The 17,461-nt window shown below is 61.7% G+C and overlaps 1 protein-coding gene across 6 annotated transcripts in view; it reads right to left on the reverse strand.

The window, feature by feature from the left end:
• The window catches only part of LOC116951164 (uncharacterized), a 93,025-nt gene that overhangs the window by 11,818 nt on the left and 63,746 nt on the right, over nt 1–17,461 (reverse strand). For 5 of the 6 annotated variants that reach the window (XM_076073476.1, XM_076073475.1, XM_076073474.1 and 2 more), the window contains exons 3-19: nt 13,463–14,015; nt 12,625–12,986; nt 12,233–12,282; nt 11,301–11,890; nt 10,814–10,852; nt 9,304–9,873; nt 8,633–8,790; nt 8,259–8,376; nt 7,533–7,642; nt 6,937–7,029; nt 6,093–6,216; nt 5,400–5,648; nt 4,310–4,780; nt 3,554–3,964; nt 2,986–3,187; nt 2,165–2,733; nt 415–1,284 (exon numbers count right to left, since the gene is read on the reverse strand). In XM_076073476.1, coding sequence (XP_075929591.1) covers nt 415–1,284; nt 2,165–2,733; nt 2,986–3,187; nt 3,554–3,964; nt 4,310–4,780; nt 5,400–5,648; nt 6,093–6,216; nt 6,937–7,029; nt 7,533–7,642; nt 8,259–8,376; nt 8,633–8,790; nt 9,304–9,873; nt 10,814–10,852; nt 11,301–11,890; nt 12,233–12,282; nt 12,625–12,986; nt 13,463–14,015 — 5,539 coding nt within the window. The remainder of the gene's footprint in view (nt 1–414; nt 1,285–2,164; nt 2,734–2,985; nt 3,188–3,553; nt 3,965–4,309; nt 4,781–5,399; nt 5,649–6,092; nt 6,217–6,936; nt 7,030–7,532; nt 7,643–8,258; nt 8,377–8,632; nt 8,791–9,303; nt 9,874–10,813; nt 10,853–11,300; nt 11,891–12,232; nt 12,283–12,624; nt 12,987–13,462; nt 14,016–17,461) is intronic. The other variant, XM_076073478.1, reaches the window with a different exon arrangement.

The raw sequence follows: 17,461 nt of genomic DNA on the forward strand, positions 1-17,461 counted from the left end.
CTGTGGTTCCGTGTCCCACAATGCACTGCGTGTTGAGACGTAGTTAACGGTCGTCACGCCGCAGCAACGTCACTAGAGGGCGCTATTGCATCGCGCCTGAATATTTTATTCGCGAGTTCTTAAACCTCAAGGATCCCAGGAGCTCCTGCCGGACTGCCTTCGTCTCTGCAAAGCTATCAACGACATTCTTGGGATTCTGGGCACCCAGGACTCGTGGAGGCAAATCTAAGACTGTTGAGGTTCGAGTCAAGTCAAGGCACGTCTAGAGCTCGTGGCGTCAATGAAACAACTCGAGACTCAGAGGAAGAAGAATATCGGTGAGACCCCCAAGAGCCAAACGTAGGCAGTGGTCCCACGCGGGCCCAGCGCTAGCCCAGCGCTAGCCCAGCGCTAGCCCAGCGCTCCGGCACCCACCTTCTTCCGGCGAGGAAGCGGCGCGTGCAGCAACAGCGCGGACGCCGAGCCCGGGCGTCGTCCCAGCGCCAGCAGCGCCGGCGCCGAGCCCGACCCCATCTCCCACAGGGCTCCGTCCGCGCTGCCCGGGCCCGGCCGTTCCGACCCCAGACCCTGCCGCTCCGCGTCCCCGGCGAGCAGCACGCGGTCCCGCGCGGCTGAGCGCCGCAGCTCCATCTCATCGTCCTCCTCCTCGTCGTCGTCGTCATCGTCGTCATCGTCGTCCTCTTCATCCTCTTCATCCTCCTCCTCATCGTCGTCTTCATCCTCGTCGCCAGTGGAGCGGCCCTGAGGTCGCTCGCTCGAGCCGAGCTGCTGCTGCTGGGGAAGGTGGCGCTGGTGATGGTGATGCTGCTCCATAAGCTGCTGTTGCTGCTGCTGATGATGATGCTCTATCAACTGTTGTTGCTGCTGCTGCTGATGAGGATGCTGATCTAACAGCTGCTGCTGATGATGTTGGTGATGCTGATCTGCGAGCTGCTGCTGCTGCTGCTGGGCATGGTGGTAGAAGAACATCTGCTGGGGCTGCTGCAAACGGTCGCCCACCTCCTCCACGTCGGCCGTGTCGTCGTCGTCGCCGCCGCCGCTGTTTCCCTGGCACGGAAACTGCGAGAAGGCCCTGCCGGGGAGGTTGGCATCCAGGCCGTGGTGTCCGGCACCGCCGCCGCCGCCGCCGCCGCCAACGCCAGTAGCCCCCGTGAAGAATGGAAGGCCCGGGCGCTCGGGCACGGCGAGACGCGGCTCCTCGGGGCCCAGGGACAGGAAGGAGGCCTCCAACGAGTAGAAGCTGAGGCCCGTGTTGTCCTGGGAGCACTCGGGCGACGAGATGTTCTGACGCACACGCACGAGCGCACGTACACAAAGCTCGTGAGCGCACGCGAACCACGCGTGCGCTCGCACGAGGGGCCTGCAAACACGCGCGGAGACGCTGGTGCGCGAACAAATGTGCGCACACGCCACACGCACGCAGACACACAAACACGCCTGTCCGCCTTTGTCTCCCCAGTGGTGAGGGTTGCACATCGCACCAGGTACTCGTTTTAGGCCGAGTCGACCTAGGGGAGGCCCAGGACCGTTTCAGATAATCCGTCACTGGCGTTGGCCACGAGCGGGAATCGAACCCGGGTCTCCAGGTTTGTAGCACAGCGCGCTAACCACTTCCCACACACACACACATATTGCTTTTGTCATGTTGGTGACCCAAGTCACTCTGGAAAATGAGACCCATCCTGGCCTCACCACGCTAAAACTAAATTTGAAACTTCATCTCGAGAGAACCCCGCCCCAAGAGAAATATTTTGGCCTAACCGTGGGAACTCCCACACTGCACCGGGCCACACGCGACCGGACGATTTGGCTGTGGGCGAACACATTTACACTTCTGGGCGCACAGCGGCGCAGGGGATTAAGAAACCGTGGCCCCGAACGGGACCGACGCGCTAAACGGCGCCACCCATCTCGACACAATCCACCAAACTCCTCGCCTGCCAGGCGCCGAGGCCCACTTTTTTTTTTTTCAGTTTTCAGTCGATTTATTTTGGTATCGCCCTGTGAGCCATTTCACGCTCTTCAAATCGGGTGCAACACGCAACAAACAAAAAAAACAAAACGAACACGGGCATGCGGCACCTTCACGCCGGCTCAAGGATTCTCTCACGTGGCCTCTCGGGCCCCCGCGCCCACCCCGTAACGCGCCGCGGACGGCGGGCACCTCGAAGACGGGCGGCGGCGGGTAGGACGGGCCCTCGGGGCTGATGGGAGAGAAGACGGGCCGGAATGGCAGGCAGCCGCCGTCCAGATCCAGCGCCCGATCGTCCACCGCCGAGTCCGCTCCGGACTTTGGCAGCGCGTCGCCGCTCCCCGGATCGGCGTCGCCGCCGCTCCCCGGATCGGCGTCGCCGCTCCGCCGCCGCTCGTCCGCACGGTCGCCCCGGCGCTCCTCGCGGTCCACGTCCTCGACCCTCTCCCGCTGCCGCTCCTGCCGCTCCTGCCGCTGCTCCTGCTGCTGCGGCGGCGGCGGCGGCTGTTGGACGCCCACCACCACGCAGTCGTCCCAGTGCGCCGCCGCGCCAGAGGGATCGCCGGGGGGCGGCGGTTCGGCCGGGCGCTGCGGCGGCGGCGTCACCGCGATGGCGGCGCCGCGGGCTCCGTCGGGGACGGCGCCGTCCGTGCCGGGATCCCAGCTCGAGGAGGCTGCGGCGGCCGAGGAGGAAGCCGTGGGCTCCGGCGCGTGCGGGGAGTTGGCGCGCACGCAACGCTTCTTAGGAGGCGCCGGCAAGTCTGTGTTGTGTGTTGTGTGTGGGCGGGCGGGCGGATGAGACAGGACGGGGGGGGGAGGACGAGACAGGATGGGTCAAAATATCGTCGGGACACTTTCACTGTGCCCCGTTTGTATTATCCGTCCCCTAGGTTCTCCTCGCTTTATTCTGCGGCAACGACGGCTACGGCCTGAGAGCGACATCAGATGTCCGTGGTAGCGGCCGGTCGGCGCCCCGCGGAGTAGCGGCGAGCCGCCTGCTCCAGCGGCCTCACCGCTGGAGGAGGCGAGGCTGAGCGAGGGGGACACGCAGCTCAGGCTGTCGCCCGTCTCGCTGGCCGAGGGGCTGCCGCCCTGCGACGGACGCTGCAGCTGCAGGGCGTCGGCGCCAACGTCCACGGCCGGCGCAGCAGCGGGAGTGGAACTTCCCTCCTGCGCCGCGTCCTGGGCTTCGGCCAACGCCTGCCGCAGCCACCGCTGGGGGTGGGCGAGGGAGGGGAGGGCAAGCGGAGGAAAGAAGAGGAGCGGCGGACAGAAGAGCAGAGAGGAAAGGGCGGCATGGTAGCAGGGGGGGGGGGTAGGGAGACGGGACAGGAAACCAGACAGAAGAAGAGATGGGAGGAGAGAAGAGGATGGGCGAAGATAGGAGAGGAGGAGGTGGAACAGGGGTGGAGGGGACCAAAACGTCATCACACCTGCAGCGTGGCCTTTAAAATCTGGGCAGTGACAAACGTTGGCTTCGACAAATAATTCTGAAAAACTATTCGTCGCGAAATTAATAATCGGACAAGCAGGGGCGCAGGTGCCGTACCTGCCCGAACCTCTCGCGCCACGCACGCTCACCTTCTTGCAGGGCGCCGACAGCGCGTCTGCCGGCTGGTGCTGCTGGTGCTGCTGGTGGTGCTGCTGCTGCGTCTTGCGCCAGCCCCGCGGCCTCCGGCCCCCGGCCGCGCCGCCGGGCCCCGCGCCGGCGGCTCCCGCGCCGGCGCCGCCACGCCGCTTCTCGGGCAGGAAGGGCGAGGTGAAGCGCACGTAGTGCTTGGGCGCGGTGCACACCTGCAGCGCGGGGCCCAGGCCCAGCAGGAGGTTGAGAACGTGCGCCAGCGAGCTGGGGTCGTCCGACACGCGCACGGGGCTCACGCAGCCGCCGCCGCCGCCGCCGCCGCCGCTCGGCACGGCGCCGCCACCGCCGGCGGAGGAGGCGGCCAGGGAGGCGTCGGATGGCGCGGGAGACGACACGGAGCCCACGCCCTCCTGGGGGACGGGCGGCGAGACGTTAGCCCACGGTGCACGCGACCAATTTACATTTTGATCAACGCGGCCACCGCGACGTCCCGCGTGGAATACCGCTCGGGGTGGAAACGCTTCTCGTTCGCAAGGCCGTCAAAGTCAGAACCAGAATCTTTATTTACACCGGAGGAATCCGATGAGCGGCAGAGCTCCCGGACAACAACAAAGAGACGCCGACATGGCAAAACGCGCGACGACGATGACGTTCCCATCACCGACGGTGACGTTCACGAGTCTGCCGAGCGCGCCGTCCATGACGGAGGCGACGACCAACGGCGACGTTAACCGCGAACGGCGCGAGACACTTGCCCTGCTGCCGCCGTCGATGGAGCCGTCGTACCCGGAGCCGCCGTCCCCCCCCGCCGCCCACGCTCCGTCTCCGCACATCCCGTCCGGCCCTGGCGCCGCCCCCTCGGCCGGCGCTCCCCCCGCCCCGGCTCCCGGCGGCGCCTCCGCCGCGACCGCGGCCGAGGCCGCCGCCAGGGCCGTCGCCCCCGCGTCCGACGGCGCCGCCGCGCACTGCGGCGTCGGCGCGCGCGGCGGGAGCAACGGCACGGCGCCCGAGGTCGCAGACGACGACGAGGACGACGACGACGAGGCGGCGGCGGCGGCGGCGGCGGCGGCGGAGCAGGCGGAGCCGGGCCCGGCCCCGCCGGAGGAGTCGGACGCCCGGGGCTTGCGGCGCGAGCGTCCAAAGCAACGGCGGGGGCGGCAGCGGGAGGAGCGCGGCTGGGAGGGGCGCGAGGGGGTCGTCGCTTCCTTGGCGGGCGTCGCGCGGGCCTGCGGGAGGGGCGGCGGCATCGGGGGGCACGTCGCCGATGGCAAGTCTGTCCGCTCATTCGGTGGAGCTTCTGGCTGCCTTGTCTGTTTGTCCGACAGATGAATCGTTCACTCGGACGTGCAATCGTTCACCCATACTCGTGGTTGTCCATCTGAACGTACGGCAGGCTCTCCCCGCACGCGGATCAAACTGTTTGCAAATTTGTCGTTCTTTAGTGTGTGTGTGTGTGTACATCTGTCCAATCACCTTTCGATCCGTAGGAATATACATTCATTTAATCGTCCATCTGTTTTTTCCAGATATAAACAGATCGATCTGTAGACCTGTTCCGTGTGCCTGTATCTCTCCATCTGTCTATTCAATTAAAGATGAGTTGCTGGCTCCCCTGTCACACTGGCTATACACACACCACACACACACACACACCTCCCAACACAAAGACAAAGATCCCCCCATATAGCCTTAACACACTGTTGGAGCAAGTGCTGTTAGCGAGCACTTACAAAGGCCGGAATAGTACACACACACACACACACCTACACACACCTACACACACACCTACACCTACACACACACACCTACACACACCTACACCTACACACACCTACACACACACACCTCTGGGGGGGTGCCGGTTTCCCGCTTGACGTCAGGCGAACCCCCGGGCCTGGGCGGCGGCCCCCCCTCCCCGCTGGGCTCCCTCAGCGACCCCGCGCCCCCCGGCCCCTCTGCCTTGACGCGATCCTTTCGCTCGCTGCTGCCGCGGCTCGCCGCGTCCGCCAGCGCCGAGCCGGTGGCGTCGCTCCGCCTGCGCTCCCTGCGGTCGGCACGCGCGGAGGCGGCCTCCAGCCGGCGCTCCTCGCGGCACTGCGCTCGCACACGGCCCCCGCCGCAGCCGTCACTCCCGCGGCCGGCTCGACGTGGCCCCGACGGAGACCTCGAGCCGGCACCAGGGCACCCGGGTTCGAGCCCCAGGTCTGGGGGGGTCTCGCGCTCGAGGGGGCCTCGTGATGGTCGTGCCGAAAACGCTCGAGGCCTACGGCCGGCCGTCTCTCTCACGGTCTCCCCACGAGTTCATAATGGCCGCGCCCAGTAGATGTTAAAGCAACGTTGTGGGTTCAAACCCGGGTAAATGGGTCTCTCTCTCTCTCGGACACCCTCTAAGGCAATTGATAATGGCCGCGTTGGGGACAAGAAGGCAACAATGGCGAGGTCGTGGGCTCAAGCTCTGCGAGCAGGTCGCTAGACAATGGACTGACCGACCGGTCTCTGACTGGGTCCTCTCGGACACGGGATGTGGGAGGGGGTCACCTGTATTCCCGACAGCGAGAGTCGTATCGGAGACACGGGTCTCTCCGTGGAGGCCGCATGCCCCGAGTCTCCGCTTCTCTCCGCCTCCTCTCGCGACCGGCAGCCACGGCGCCGCGTGTCGTATCTAAGCACGCACGCACGCACACACGCACACACGCACACACACACGCCTGGGTCTTACATCCCACATCACCAATGCAGCACAAGTTGTATTCACGGTCTACATGCGACTGCATCTCAAGCCGCTGTGCGGAAGCAGTGGGCTCAATGTTTGGCTTGTAGAACGAAGTCGGCAGTCATCAGCGGACGAAAAAAGGTTTTGTGTCCGGACTTGAATAGGGGCAGATGGCTGGGGAAGGTTCCGCAATCTAAGGTGGCAGCAGCAACAGAAGGCATGGAGAAACTCTTCCCGAGCAGAGGTTGACTGGGGAAAGCTTCAGGGGGAGCTGGGGCGGGAGACGCTCTGCTTCTCTCCTAGCGAGAGGAGAGCGAGAGGATCGGGCAGAGGAGAGCTCTGGGGGGGGGGATCTATCTTGACTGGTGGAGTGGCTGCAGTGTTATGGGTGTGGGTGAGAGGGCTCTGGCAGCAGAATTTTGGATCCTCCGACTCGTGATCAAAAACATCTTTCAGACTTCTAGCGACATCACTGCCGTTCCGGAATGGAGCGACGCACTTAACGTTCAAGGGCTTAAGTTCACGAGCGAAGGTGATATAGCTTGTGCGGCGAGGGACGCCCGTAGCCCAGGCGCGCGTCGCCTCGAACCGGCGGCACGAGCGGTGGTGTGGGAGGCGAGGGATAGCGAGGGATAGCGAGGGAAGGGCGAGGGGTTGCGCGAGCCTCACCCGTGCCGAGACTTCTGCAGCACCTCGTTGTTGCGACGCTGCACGGGGCACTCGGTCTCCCGGCGCGCGCACGCACATTCCACGCGGTACGCGCTGTCAAACACACACGGTCACACGCGCTGTCAAATGCACGTGGTGACACAAACGGTCAATTCACACACATGTTCACACACACACACACAGGTCAACAACCACAACCGCCGTTCACCACTAAGTGGTGGTGACATCACTACAATGCTTGTGGCAGGCTAAGGTGCACCCTTGAGGCCATGTGAACTGGTAAAAGTTAGCTAGGAAGAAATCACGGGGACAGGCTGACTGAGATGACTGGCAGATGCACCACCTGTGCCAACTCGCTGAGTTTTAGCCACCTGGCGCTCCACTCATTGTTGTGGACTTTGCTCCTCTGTTCTGTGTTGTCGTTGGAGGGTGACTCCCAACTGCCCAGCAGCGTCTTTCACTTTCGGGTGTGGGGGAGGCTCTGATCCGGCAGTGGATTAGTTGTGCTTGGGCACTGCCGAGTGGGCTGGGACCGTGTGTGTGCGTGTTGTCACCCGTCCGCCCACCCGCCCGCGTGGTGTCTCCGGGATCCTCACCAGCCGCCGTAGTCAAAGTCGAAGGGGATGGTGATCTCCGAGCCCTTGCCGATGAGCCCCACCGAGTAGATGCACAACCGGATGACACCCTTCTCCACTATGTGCCGCACCTGGTATCGCGTACAAAGATAAAGGTGCCCGCCCACCGTAACATTTAGAGACCGTTGGGGCAAGTGCTGTTAAGCGAGCACCTACAAAGGCCGGCACGGTGCAAGAAAGGAAGGCGTGGTACATGGGAGGCCCATGACTAATTTCAGACCTCGTTCGCCGCTGATCTTATAGCCGTGGCCGGGAATTGAACTCAGGTCAGAGGTTTCTTATCTCAACAGGACCACAGAGCTTGGGAAACTGTTGGGAGGCCCACGACCGATTCAGAACTCGCTCGCCGCTGATCTTATAGCCGTGGCCGGGAATCGAACTCGGGTCAGAGATTTCTTATCCCAACAGGACCACAGAGCTTGGGAAACTGTCGGCGCCCGTTCTGGCTGCGTTCCCGCTTGTCTGTGGTTTTCCATGCCTCCGAATCACTCACCCATCTCTCTAAGTGGAAACACAAGTTCTGCAGTAGTTAATTTATACGTTTCTGTGGCATTAGCAGCGCGGTAACACCCCAGACTCGGCGTGCCCCCCTCGCTCGCTCGATCGATTCAGGAGCATCGCAGCTGCAGCGTGAGCAACGCGGGTCGGTGGCGGCGGCGGCGTTGGCGGCGTGGAGTGGCGTCGCACCTCGGCGTTGGGCGTGCACGAGCGGCGGATGAATCGCGCGGCGTTGCCGAAGGTCCTCGCGTCCACACACACGTCCACGCCGTCGCACTTGGAGTAGAACAGCACGAAGGGGTACGGCCTGCGCACGCACACAGCCCCATCTAGCCTCGCAGCCCGCGGGGGGGGAGGTACGCGCTATCCAGTCGCGGCCTATCCGCTGCCGCTTTAACGGGCCGCACCGCCGAGCCTTCGCCGTCTCTCGCGGTCCTGCGAGGCAGCGATCCGACCGGCTCCGGTACGCGATCCGATACTGCCGCTCCACCCCCCCCCGCCGCGGCCGTTGCGAGTCGCCGGGGAGCACGGAGGCTTCGGCCGCCCCTCCCGGCGCCGCTCACCTCTTGAAGAAGTGTCCGTTGGCCTCGAACTGCGTGCTGAGCATGACGACACCGCGGTACTCGATGATGAGGGAGTGCGGGGGCAGCGGCCGGGCGGCCGTGACCACGCGGCCCAAGTAGAGCGAGTCTGGGACCGCGCGGCCTCGAGCCAACGCGCACTGCACGCGCGCGCACGCACGCACACACACGTGAACACGCGCACGATAATAACAGCTGCGATTCGCCACGAAGTGGCGCTGATGTCACCACAGCATTTGTGCCAGGCGAGGTGCACTTTGAGGCCACGTGAAGTATCAAAGGCTGACAGGTCACGGGGGACACACGAATAAACGAAGACAAAGATTCCCCCTTTAGCCTTTAATAAATAGGCTGTTTCGGGCAAGTGCTGTCCGCCACTGATGTTGGCCACAAACGGGAATCGCGTTTCACCGTGGTCGTACATTGAATAACGAGAGCCTCTCTAGCAGCTGCTACCCAGTCAGGGTGCAGAGATCGTAGCGCAGCACGCTAACCACTGCAGTTCTACTCCCTTCCATAGACGCAACAACCGCCATTCGCCACTAAGTGGCGGTGATGTCACCACGGCGCTTGTGCCAGGCTATGTGCACGTTGAGGCCACACACACAACCGTACACACACGCACACACGGGCGCAGGCCTCCCACCACCAACCTGTCGCTTGAGAGAGACGAGCACGCAGTCCGAGTCAACTTCGAGCTTCTCCACCTCCCCATTGAACCCCTCAACATGCCCAGCACAGCCGTCAGGGTCCTCTACACCATCACCGCCACCATCGCCACCGTCATCCCCGCCATCGCCGGCTTCACCAGCATCATCAGCAGCATCGCCCCCACCGTCCTTCACTCCCGGAGTTCGTTCGCTCCACCTCCTGACGGTGACCGCGACCGCCCCGTGCTCCGCGGGGGCGCCGCCCGGCTCGTTCCCCTCCCCGCCGACCGACGCCCGGCGCCTGCCGCCGCCGGTGTCGCTATCCACGGGGGAGCCCTGGCGGCGCCGCAGCAGCAGGGCCGAGCGCAGGTCGGCGCTGTAGCGGTTCGCCAGCGCCTCCTCGTAGTTCTCGGCCCACGAGCGCACGCGGTTCCGCCAGTCGGCGCCCGAGTCGTCGTCGCATCCGCCGGTGCCGGCGGTGGAGGAGGACGAAGAGGAGGCGGAGGAGGAGGCCAAAGCGTCCGTGGGAGTCGTGGGGAGGTCCCCGCCCGGAGAGGTCTCGCCCGCGACGCTCTGATTGGGCGGCGGGCGGAGAGAGAGGCCCCGCGTTAGGCGACGGGCGACCATGGCCAACAGGGGAGGCCCGACGCTCAGGCGGCGAAAATGTGAGGATTCTAAACCACCGACGGCGGACGGTGCACGGCGTCGACGGGAGGCACTGCGGCCGTTTCGTCAAGATTCACATCTGCCAGATACACCTCAGAATATCACCAAATTCAACCGTAACCATTGAATTTCCGCAACCACCCTCTCGCGGTCGTCCTTGCCATCGCTACCATCGCAGGCGTGCGACAATTCACCCACACCGATTCCAGTGTCACACTACTCGGCGTCGGGAGTCTCGTCTGTACCGTCCATCTCGGCTGTACCGCCCCGTTCGTCCCGTAAGCCTCAGGACGACTTGACGCACCATGCACATGCGGCGTAAGAATAACCGATCCTTCCACAGATTGTTCTACGCATGTGCCGCGTGCAAAAGAGCCAACTTGTACAATCGACCGCCACAGGCCGAGGCGTCACCACAGCCACCCTCTCCGTCAGCGATCTGTCACCTCCGTCTCTCCACTATCGCTACGGTCACGGGTGCCGCTCTCAACGGCCGCATGGCACGATTTGACCTTTGACTTCTAAGGTGCCAACCCGAAACACAACGAGGCCTACAGTTGCATAGTTTAATCAACAAATGGGCAACGTGAATGAAATATCATCTGCTGGAGGGCGATCTCCTCTCTAACAGCAGCTGCATCTGCTCACAATGTCGCAGCACTAGCGCGGGTACACAATCCCTGTGAATGTTATTTATATTCTTGGTTCTTTCGGTAAAGTCACGTAGAAGGGAAACAATACGTGACTTTACCGAAAGAACCAAGAATATGAATCCCAGCAGTCACGAAAGCTTCAAATGTAAATGTATTGTTATTTATAAGGATATTTATTGGAGACACGTGCTCACCTTTATTCTTGCAGACTTGCGCAGACCTTCCCTTAACGGCTGTGGAATAAAAAAAAACGTCGACGGTCAGCAGACCCCCACATAAGCAACATCATCGCACCCGCGGCTACAAGAAGGCCACGTGCTACGTGCACAATAACCGTTTACAAACACGGGCGCATACGGAGCTGCTAATCAGGGATCGCACGAGTTCAAATCCAGGCCAGGGTTCACTCAGACCGTCATTCCTCCGAGGTCAATAAAATAGGTAAAACTTTGTGGGATGCCACGAGTGGTTCTCCTTAATTGGCCGATGGAGATGCGCACCACCCCATCGTCATCATCGTCGTTCCTTCTCGGCCGATTCATCAAGGGCCACTTAGTTTGACTGTACCACGCTGTCAAGGTCCACGGTGGTTTCCTGACGACGAGGAGGAAGCGAAGCAGAAACGGGCAGGCGCCGTCAACGCAGCGACCCCACGCGTCCCGTGCGGCTCCCGGTACCCACCTTCTTGGCCCGCGCTGCCGGCCGGCGCTGCCTGCCGACCGCGCTCCGCTTGCGCTTCACGGCGGCCGCCACCGTCATCGGCGAGAACGCCTTGCCAGCGCCGTCGCCACCGTCGGGGCCGTCGCCGCCGTCGCCGGCCGCCACCCTCCCCGCCGCGCGCCCGCGCTCCTGAGACAGCGAGCGCGGGCGCGCGGGGCCTCGCGCCGCCGCCGTCACGGCCGCCCCCGCTGCCGCACCCGACGCCCCGGCCGCGCCGCCCGCGGCAGGAACGGCGCGGTTCGCCATGAGCGTGAGCGTCGTGGGCGACTGCTGGACGGCCGTGTAGGACACCGTCATGCACGCGGGCAGCTCCTCCTCCTCCTCTTCCTCCTCGTCGTCCTCCTCGTCCTCCTCCGCCTCCTCTTCCTCCTCGTCGTCGTCCTCCTCATCCTCCTCGTCCTCCTCCGGCGGCGGCGGCGCCGCCGTGGAGCCGGCCTGCGCCTGCTGCTCGGAGTCGCCGCGGCTCCTGGCGCCGCCGCCGCCGCTTGGAGGGGAGGTGGGGAGGGGCGGCCGTGGGCCCGGACGGCACGCGGGCGGCTCCCCCGTCCCGTCTGGGTCCAAGCCGAAACCGCAACAACCACAATTACAACCACAGCAATGACAACCACAATCACATCACACACAGCATCAACTTGTGCTGCCTATAACACACAGCCCCCATTTATACAGCATGGCCCAAAGGTCAGGACTTTAATGCACGCACGAATTTTCTTTTGAAATGAATTAAGCATTTTATTTTAAGGTTACAGGTGTAATCTTTGAACATTCATCAATTATGTTCCATATCAATTCATCCAGCGGGAGACTGGCAGGGGGCCGTAGATGATGATGATGATTGTTCACATGAGAACAGACAAACTGCACGAGGCCGCTACGCAGCGACGTCCTCTTACCGGGAGAGAAGCCCTTCCTGCTGGCAGGCTGCCTCCTCTGCCGCAACACCCTGCAGGAACATTGTCACCATCACCATCGTCGCCACACTGACCACCACCACCACCATCACCCACCACCACCGTCGTCACCATCCCTCAAATCCCCGTGACCTCGTTGCCAGCGCTCGGTGACAAATTCCCCAGCGAGCAGGGCACCACGCCCGCCTGGGGGAACGGCTCACCACCCAGCCGCCACCAAACTCGCACAAGGAGTCGTCTAGGGGAGACTCCACGACTCAAAAGAACCACGGCAACCATCGCTGTCGCGAGCCGGGTGATTTATCGCGCGGCCATTCAGTTCCCTCGACAACAACGCCCCGAACGGCGACGGCGACGACAAACAAACAACGTACCCAGCGTCACTCTGGCTCCACGACCCTCCCAGCGACGCTCGCCTGCCGCCCACCCCCGGCTGCTGCTGCTGCTGCTGCTGCTGGCGCTGCTGCCTCCTCTGCAGCGTGGCGGGGCTGGAGAAGGAGCAGCCGCCGCTTCCCTGCGCCGTCGCGACCCACGCGCCGGGCGCCAGCGGCGCGCGCCGCGTGTGACTGTACGCCACCTGCGCTCCGTGCGGCTGCTGCTGCTGCTGCTGCTGGTGGGGAGAGGAGACGGCGCAGCGGGGGGCACAGGCGGGCAGGCGCCCCCCTCCCTTCAGGGGGTGCAGCGGCGGAGGGGAGGCCGGGGGCGTGGGCGGCGGGGGAGCCCCGTAGTTGTGGTCCTGAAAAGGACATCGACACCGCCGACACGGCACGCATGGTGAGCGCGGTGGTGGTGGTGGTGGCCATCGCTTAAACCGACGCAAACGCCGCGCGCGGGGGGGGGGGGGCCCCGCACGGCCCCCCCCCCCACGGCGTCGTAACCTCACTGGCCCCCCCTTACAATGCTGCACGAGTTGACCAAGCGTGGCCCATGTATGTTTGTTTCTGCAAAGATGAAGAGCGATGAATAAATAAGCAGACAATAGACGCGTGTATCAGATTTTTTTTTTTCTCTCGACAGCATTGGTTTAATACGGTTTTGACATGCAGTGCTTCATCAGCAGACGCGCTTCAACTCATTGCGGGTACACTGCCAATGCCGGACCTCAGAGTCTCTGGCGCCCCCTAGCGTCAGACTGTAAATACTGCCCACAGGGAGCGTCGAGTCGAGCGAGCTTGAGAGGGGAGAGGTAGCGGCTCTGCGCCCGGGCCTCACCGTGTAGGGCAGGCCGAGGTATCCGTGCTGCGCGGCCCCGCCACTCATGCCAGCGTGCTGCTGCTGCTGCTGTCCCCGCACGGCAGCGTGCTGCTGCTGCTGCTGCACGGGGCCACTGTGCTTCAGCACAGCCGACACGCCGCTGACGAACAGGTGCTGCGCACCCGCGCCGGCGTGCGGGTGCTGCACCAGCTGCATTTGCTGCGCAGGCTGCACCAGCTGCACGGGCTGAGCGTGCTGCACCAGCTGTGCGGGCTGAGCGTGCTGCGCGAACTGCGCGGCGGCCTGCGAATGTTGCACGTGCAGCGCGCCGGCGTGCGCGTGCTGCGGGCCAACGCCGCCGACGTGCGGCGCGTTGGCGTGCGGGTGCGGCGCGCCGGGGCCCGGGTGGGCGAGCTGCTGGGCCCCGCCGGGCGAGTGCGGCGCGCCGGTACCGAAGTGCGGGTGCTGCGCACCGGCGCCCGCGTGCGGGGTCGTTCCGTAGCTGGTGTGCGAGTGCTGCGGGAGGGTGCCGGACTTGTCCACCACGGGGCTCGCTTCGACGGACTCGGGCCTGCGGGCGGCACGGCCGGGCGTCACCGCGGTGCCGGACGAGAGAGAGAGAGAGATCGATCTCCCACCCCCCCCCAACCGCTCCCCCGCATCGCGCGAGGACGGCGCCGACAGAGCCAGCGCCGCGCCCGCGCCCCTTCGTGTCTCCCCACCGCCGATGGCCACACGCTGTGTCAGGAACTCGCGTCGAGGCCGAGTCAGCCAAAGAGATGTCAGTTGTGGCCGGGGATCGACCTCGCGCGCAGCGCGTGACATCCCGCAGCTGCCCGCGCGAGTCGGCCGCCACCGAGGCCACTGGTTCGCACCATCGCGCCAAGTGTGCTGTCGCGAGCACTCGTTTAAGGCTGCATTCGACCTCGGGGTTCGGACCGGCCACATGGTATTGCGTGCCATGACCTGGAATCGAACCCAGGTCAAGTGGAGCCAGAGTGTAACTAACCGCAAAGCTGGTCATAGCAAGCAAACAAAGACTGTTGAGGAAAAGCGGTGTTAGCGAGCACACGAGGGGGTGGGTGGCCAAGACCATGCCCGGCCACCTTTGTCTCCACAGTCGTGCCATTTTAGACATTGCACAAGGTACTCATTTGTGGCCGAGTCGATCTAGGGGGAAGGCCCAGGACCGGTTCAAATGTTTCGTCACTGTTATATTAGTCGTGAGCGGGAATCAAACTTGGGTCGACGGGTTAGTAGCGCAGTGCGCTAACCACTGCACTACACACGCACACAAAGCTCACAACACACACGCTCACACACGCACACACACGCTCACACACACGCGCTCACACACACGCTCACACACACGCGCTCACACACACGCTCACACACACGCACACACACACGCACACACACACACGCACACACGCTCACACACACACACGCACGCTCACACACACACACACAGCAGTGGGTCGTGATTGGCAGCCCGGTCACGTACGCACGCACACACACGGCGAGATTCTGGCCGCCACCATTTCTTGGGGCTGCTAATTGAAGTGCACGTGTTCGGGCCCCCCACCCACACTGAGCATCAATAATGTGTGGGGGGGGGCAGGGGTGGAGGGGAGGGGGAGGTAAGGAGGGGCAGGGCGGCTGCGGCTAGCTCTTCCAAATTAGCATTCACCAATGTCAGCCACGACTCTCATCTCTCCCACGCGCGTGCGTGCGTCCGTCTGTCTGCGTGTCTTTGTCTTCCGTGCGGGTGCCCATGTGCCTCCGAGTCCGCGTTGCGAGGAGCCGTATCGTAGTGTTTAACGCACTGCTGCGCTACGGACCCGGCGACCCGAGTTCGATTCCCCCTCACGGCCAACGTCGGTGACGGATATCTGAATTGGTTCTGGGCCTCCCCTAGGTTGACTCAGCCTCAAATGAGTACCCGGTGCAGTGAGTAAACATCAGTAAGAGGAAGACAAAGGCGGCTGGCTACCCACCCACTTGTGTGCCGTGCCGGCCTTCATTAAGACGCTCGCGAACAGCATTTGCCCCGACACTCTGTTTGGAGCTATATGGGGGATACTTGTATTTGTGAGTCTGTGTGCATGCCTGCCTGTTATTTATTTAAGACTGAGTCGACCGAGAATAAGTTCAGGATTGGTTCAAACATTCTCCACCTCTTATTTTCCCGTGAGCGAGAAACTAATGCGTGTCGCAGGGTTTATAGCGCAGTGCGCGAATCACTGCGCCACTTCACCCGCATGTACGCACACTACCACACCACCACGACTACATGGACGCACAAAGACAAAGATCCCCCGTGTAGCCTTAACAGACCGTGGGGGCAAGTGCTGTTAGAGAGCACCTATGAAGGCCGGCACGGCACACGAGGGGGTGGGTGGCCAGCACCACACCCAGCCGCCTTTGTTTCCCCAATGGCGATGTTTATGCGTCGCACAAGGTACTCATTTGAGGCCGAGTCGACCTAGGGGAGGCCCAGGACCGGTTCAAATAATCGTCACTGGTGTTTGCCGTGAGCGGTAATCGAACCCGGGTCACCAGGTTCATAGCGCAGCACGCTAACCGTTAAAATACCGCTCCCCACACTTACACACCACCACTACTACATGGCTCACATACACACACACACAGCCCTTAGTCATTTTGTGAATTATTTTTATCCAAATAAGATTCCAAATTCTGTGGATATTTAAACCAGGTGGATAGACTCAACCCATCATTCCTCCAGGGTAGATAAAATAGCAATCACTTTGTGGCCAAGCAATAGTGATTGTTCTATAAATAGACTGGCACCCCTCCATAAAACTGGAATATCCACTGCTGCTCAGCGTCACCACGAGAGATGAGCAAGTTAACGTTTGTTTGCATAATTGCGTTCCACTATTGTCATCATCACATAATCATTGCATCCTCATTGTTGTCATCATTACCAACACCATCACAACATCATGTCATTACCTTCATTACCATGTCATAGGACCTCCTTTGCAAGTACCAAAAAATGAGAATAGGTTTATCTTCTTTGGTTCTTTCGGTAAAGTCACGTAGAGTGACTTTACCGAAAAAACCAAAGAAGATGAATCATTGCAGTCACGAAAGCTTTAAATCGAGAATAGGTTTTCCCATTTTTTTCTGGCAACAAAACAGGTGTAAAGATGTTAAAACACCAAACTGAAACCTTTTACAAGGAATCATGTCTGCATTAACCACAATACTTGTGGTCAGAATGCAAACAAAAACACTCTGATAATAAATGCATCGTCCTTGAAACTGATTGGTCCACACCAGAGACAGCTTTCTTTTGAGACTCGTCTCAAACGGTGTTCGACCAGAGGACGCCAAAAGGCCATGAACATCACGTCATTATCACCATGAGCAAGCCCATCATCATTACATCATCTTTTACATTGCCATCAGCATCATCTGTCATCAATAATAACGATAACCATCGTCACATCAGCACCATGACACCTACACTGCCATCAGCATCAATACATCATCTTTGTCACCATCATCATCAACAGCCCTACGGATGTTCTCACACTGTGCCGAGGGGGAAATGCTTGCCCTGTGGGTTCGGCTGGTGTCCGACCCCTGACCCCTAGCCCTGAACCACTGGGGGTAGGGGGGGGAGGTGGGTACCGGGTTGACCCCCGTCATCAGGCACGAAACAACTGACACCTCCTGGCAACTCCGGGCCAACGACTCCATTCAAGAATCCACTCTCCTGCTTCTTGACTTGCAGTGCATGTCTGTCTCGTACATCCTGCCAGGTTTGTTCAATCTCTTTGGAAGAATGTAATCAACCAGGTGGGGTGCTGACTGTCATGTTAGCCGCCTCTCTGTGCTGTATCGCATTATATTTCTAAGTTTACTAGGTTAGTTTTCGCTTTCATTCGTACCTGATGACGACTGCCTGTGTTGCGATCGAAACGTCGCGTGCTATTATTTAATTTATTTTCTTTCCACGTGACTTTACCCAAAGAACCAAAGAGT

This window comes from Petromyzon marinus, chromosome 42 (assembly GCF_048934315.1).
Source record: "Petromyzon marinus isolate PM22_M1 ecotype Great Lakes invasive population chromosome 42, UKy_Petmar_22M1.pri1.0, whole genome shotgun sequence".
NCBI lineage: Eukaryota > Metazoa > Chordata > Hyperoartia > Petromyzontiformes > Petromyzontidae > Petromyzon > Petromyzon marinus.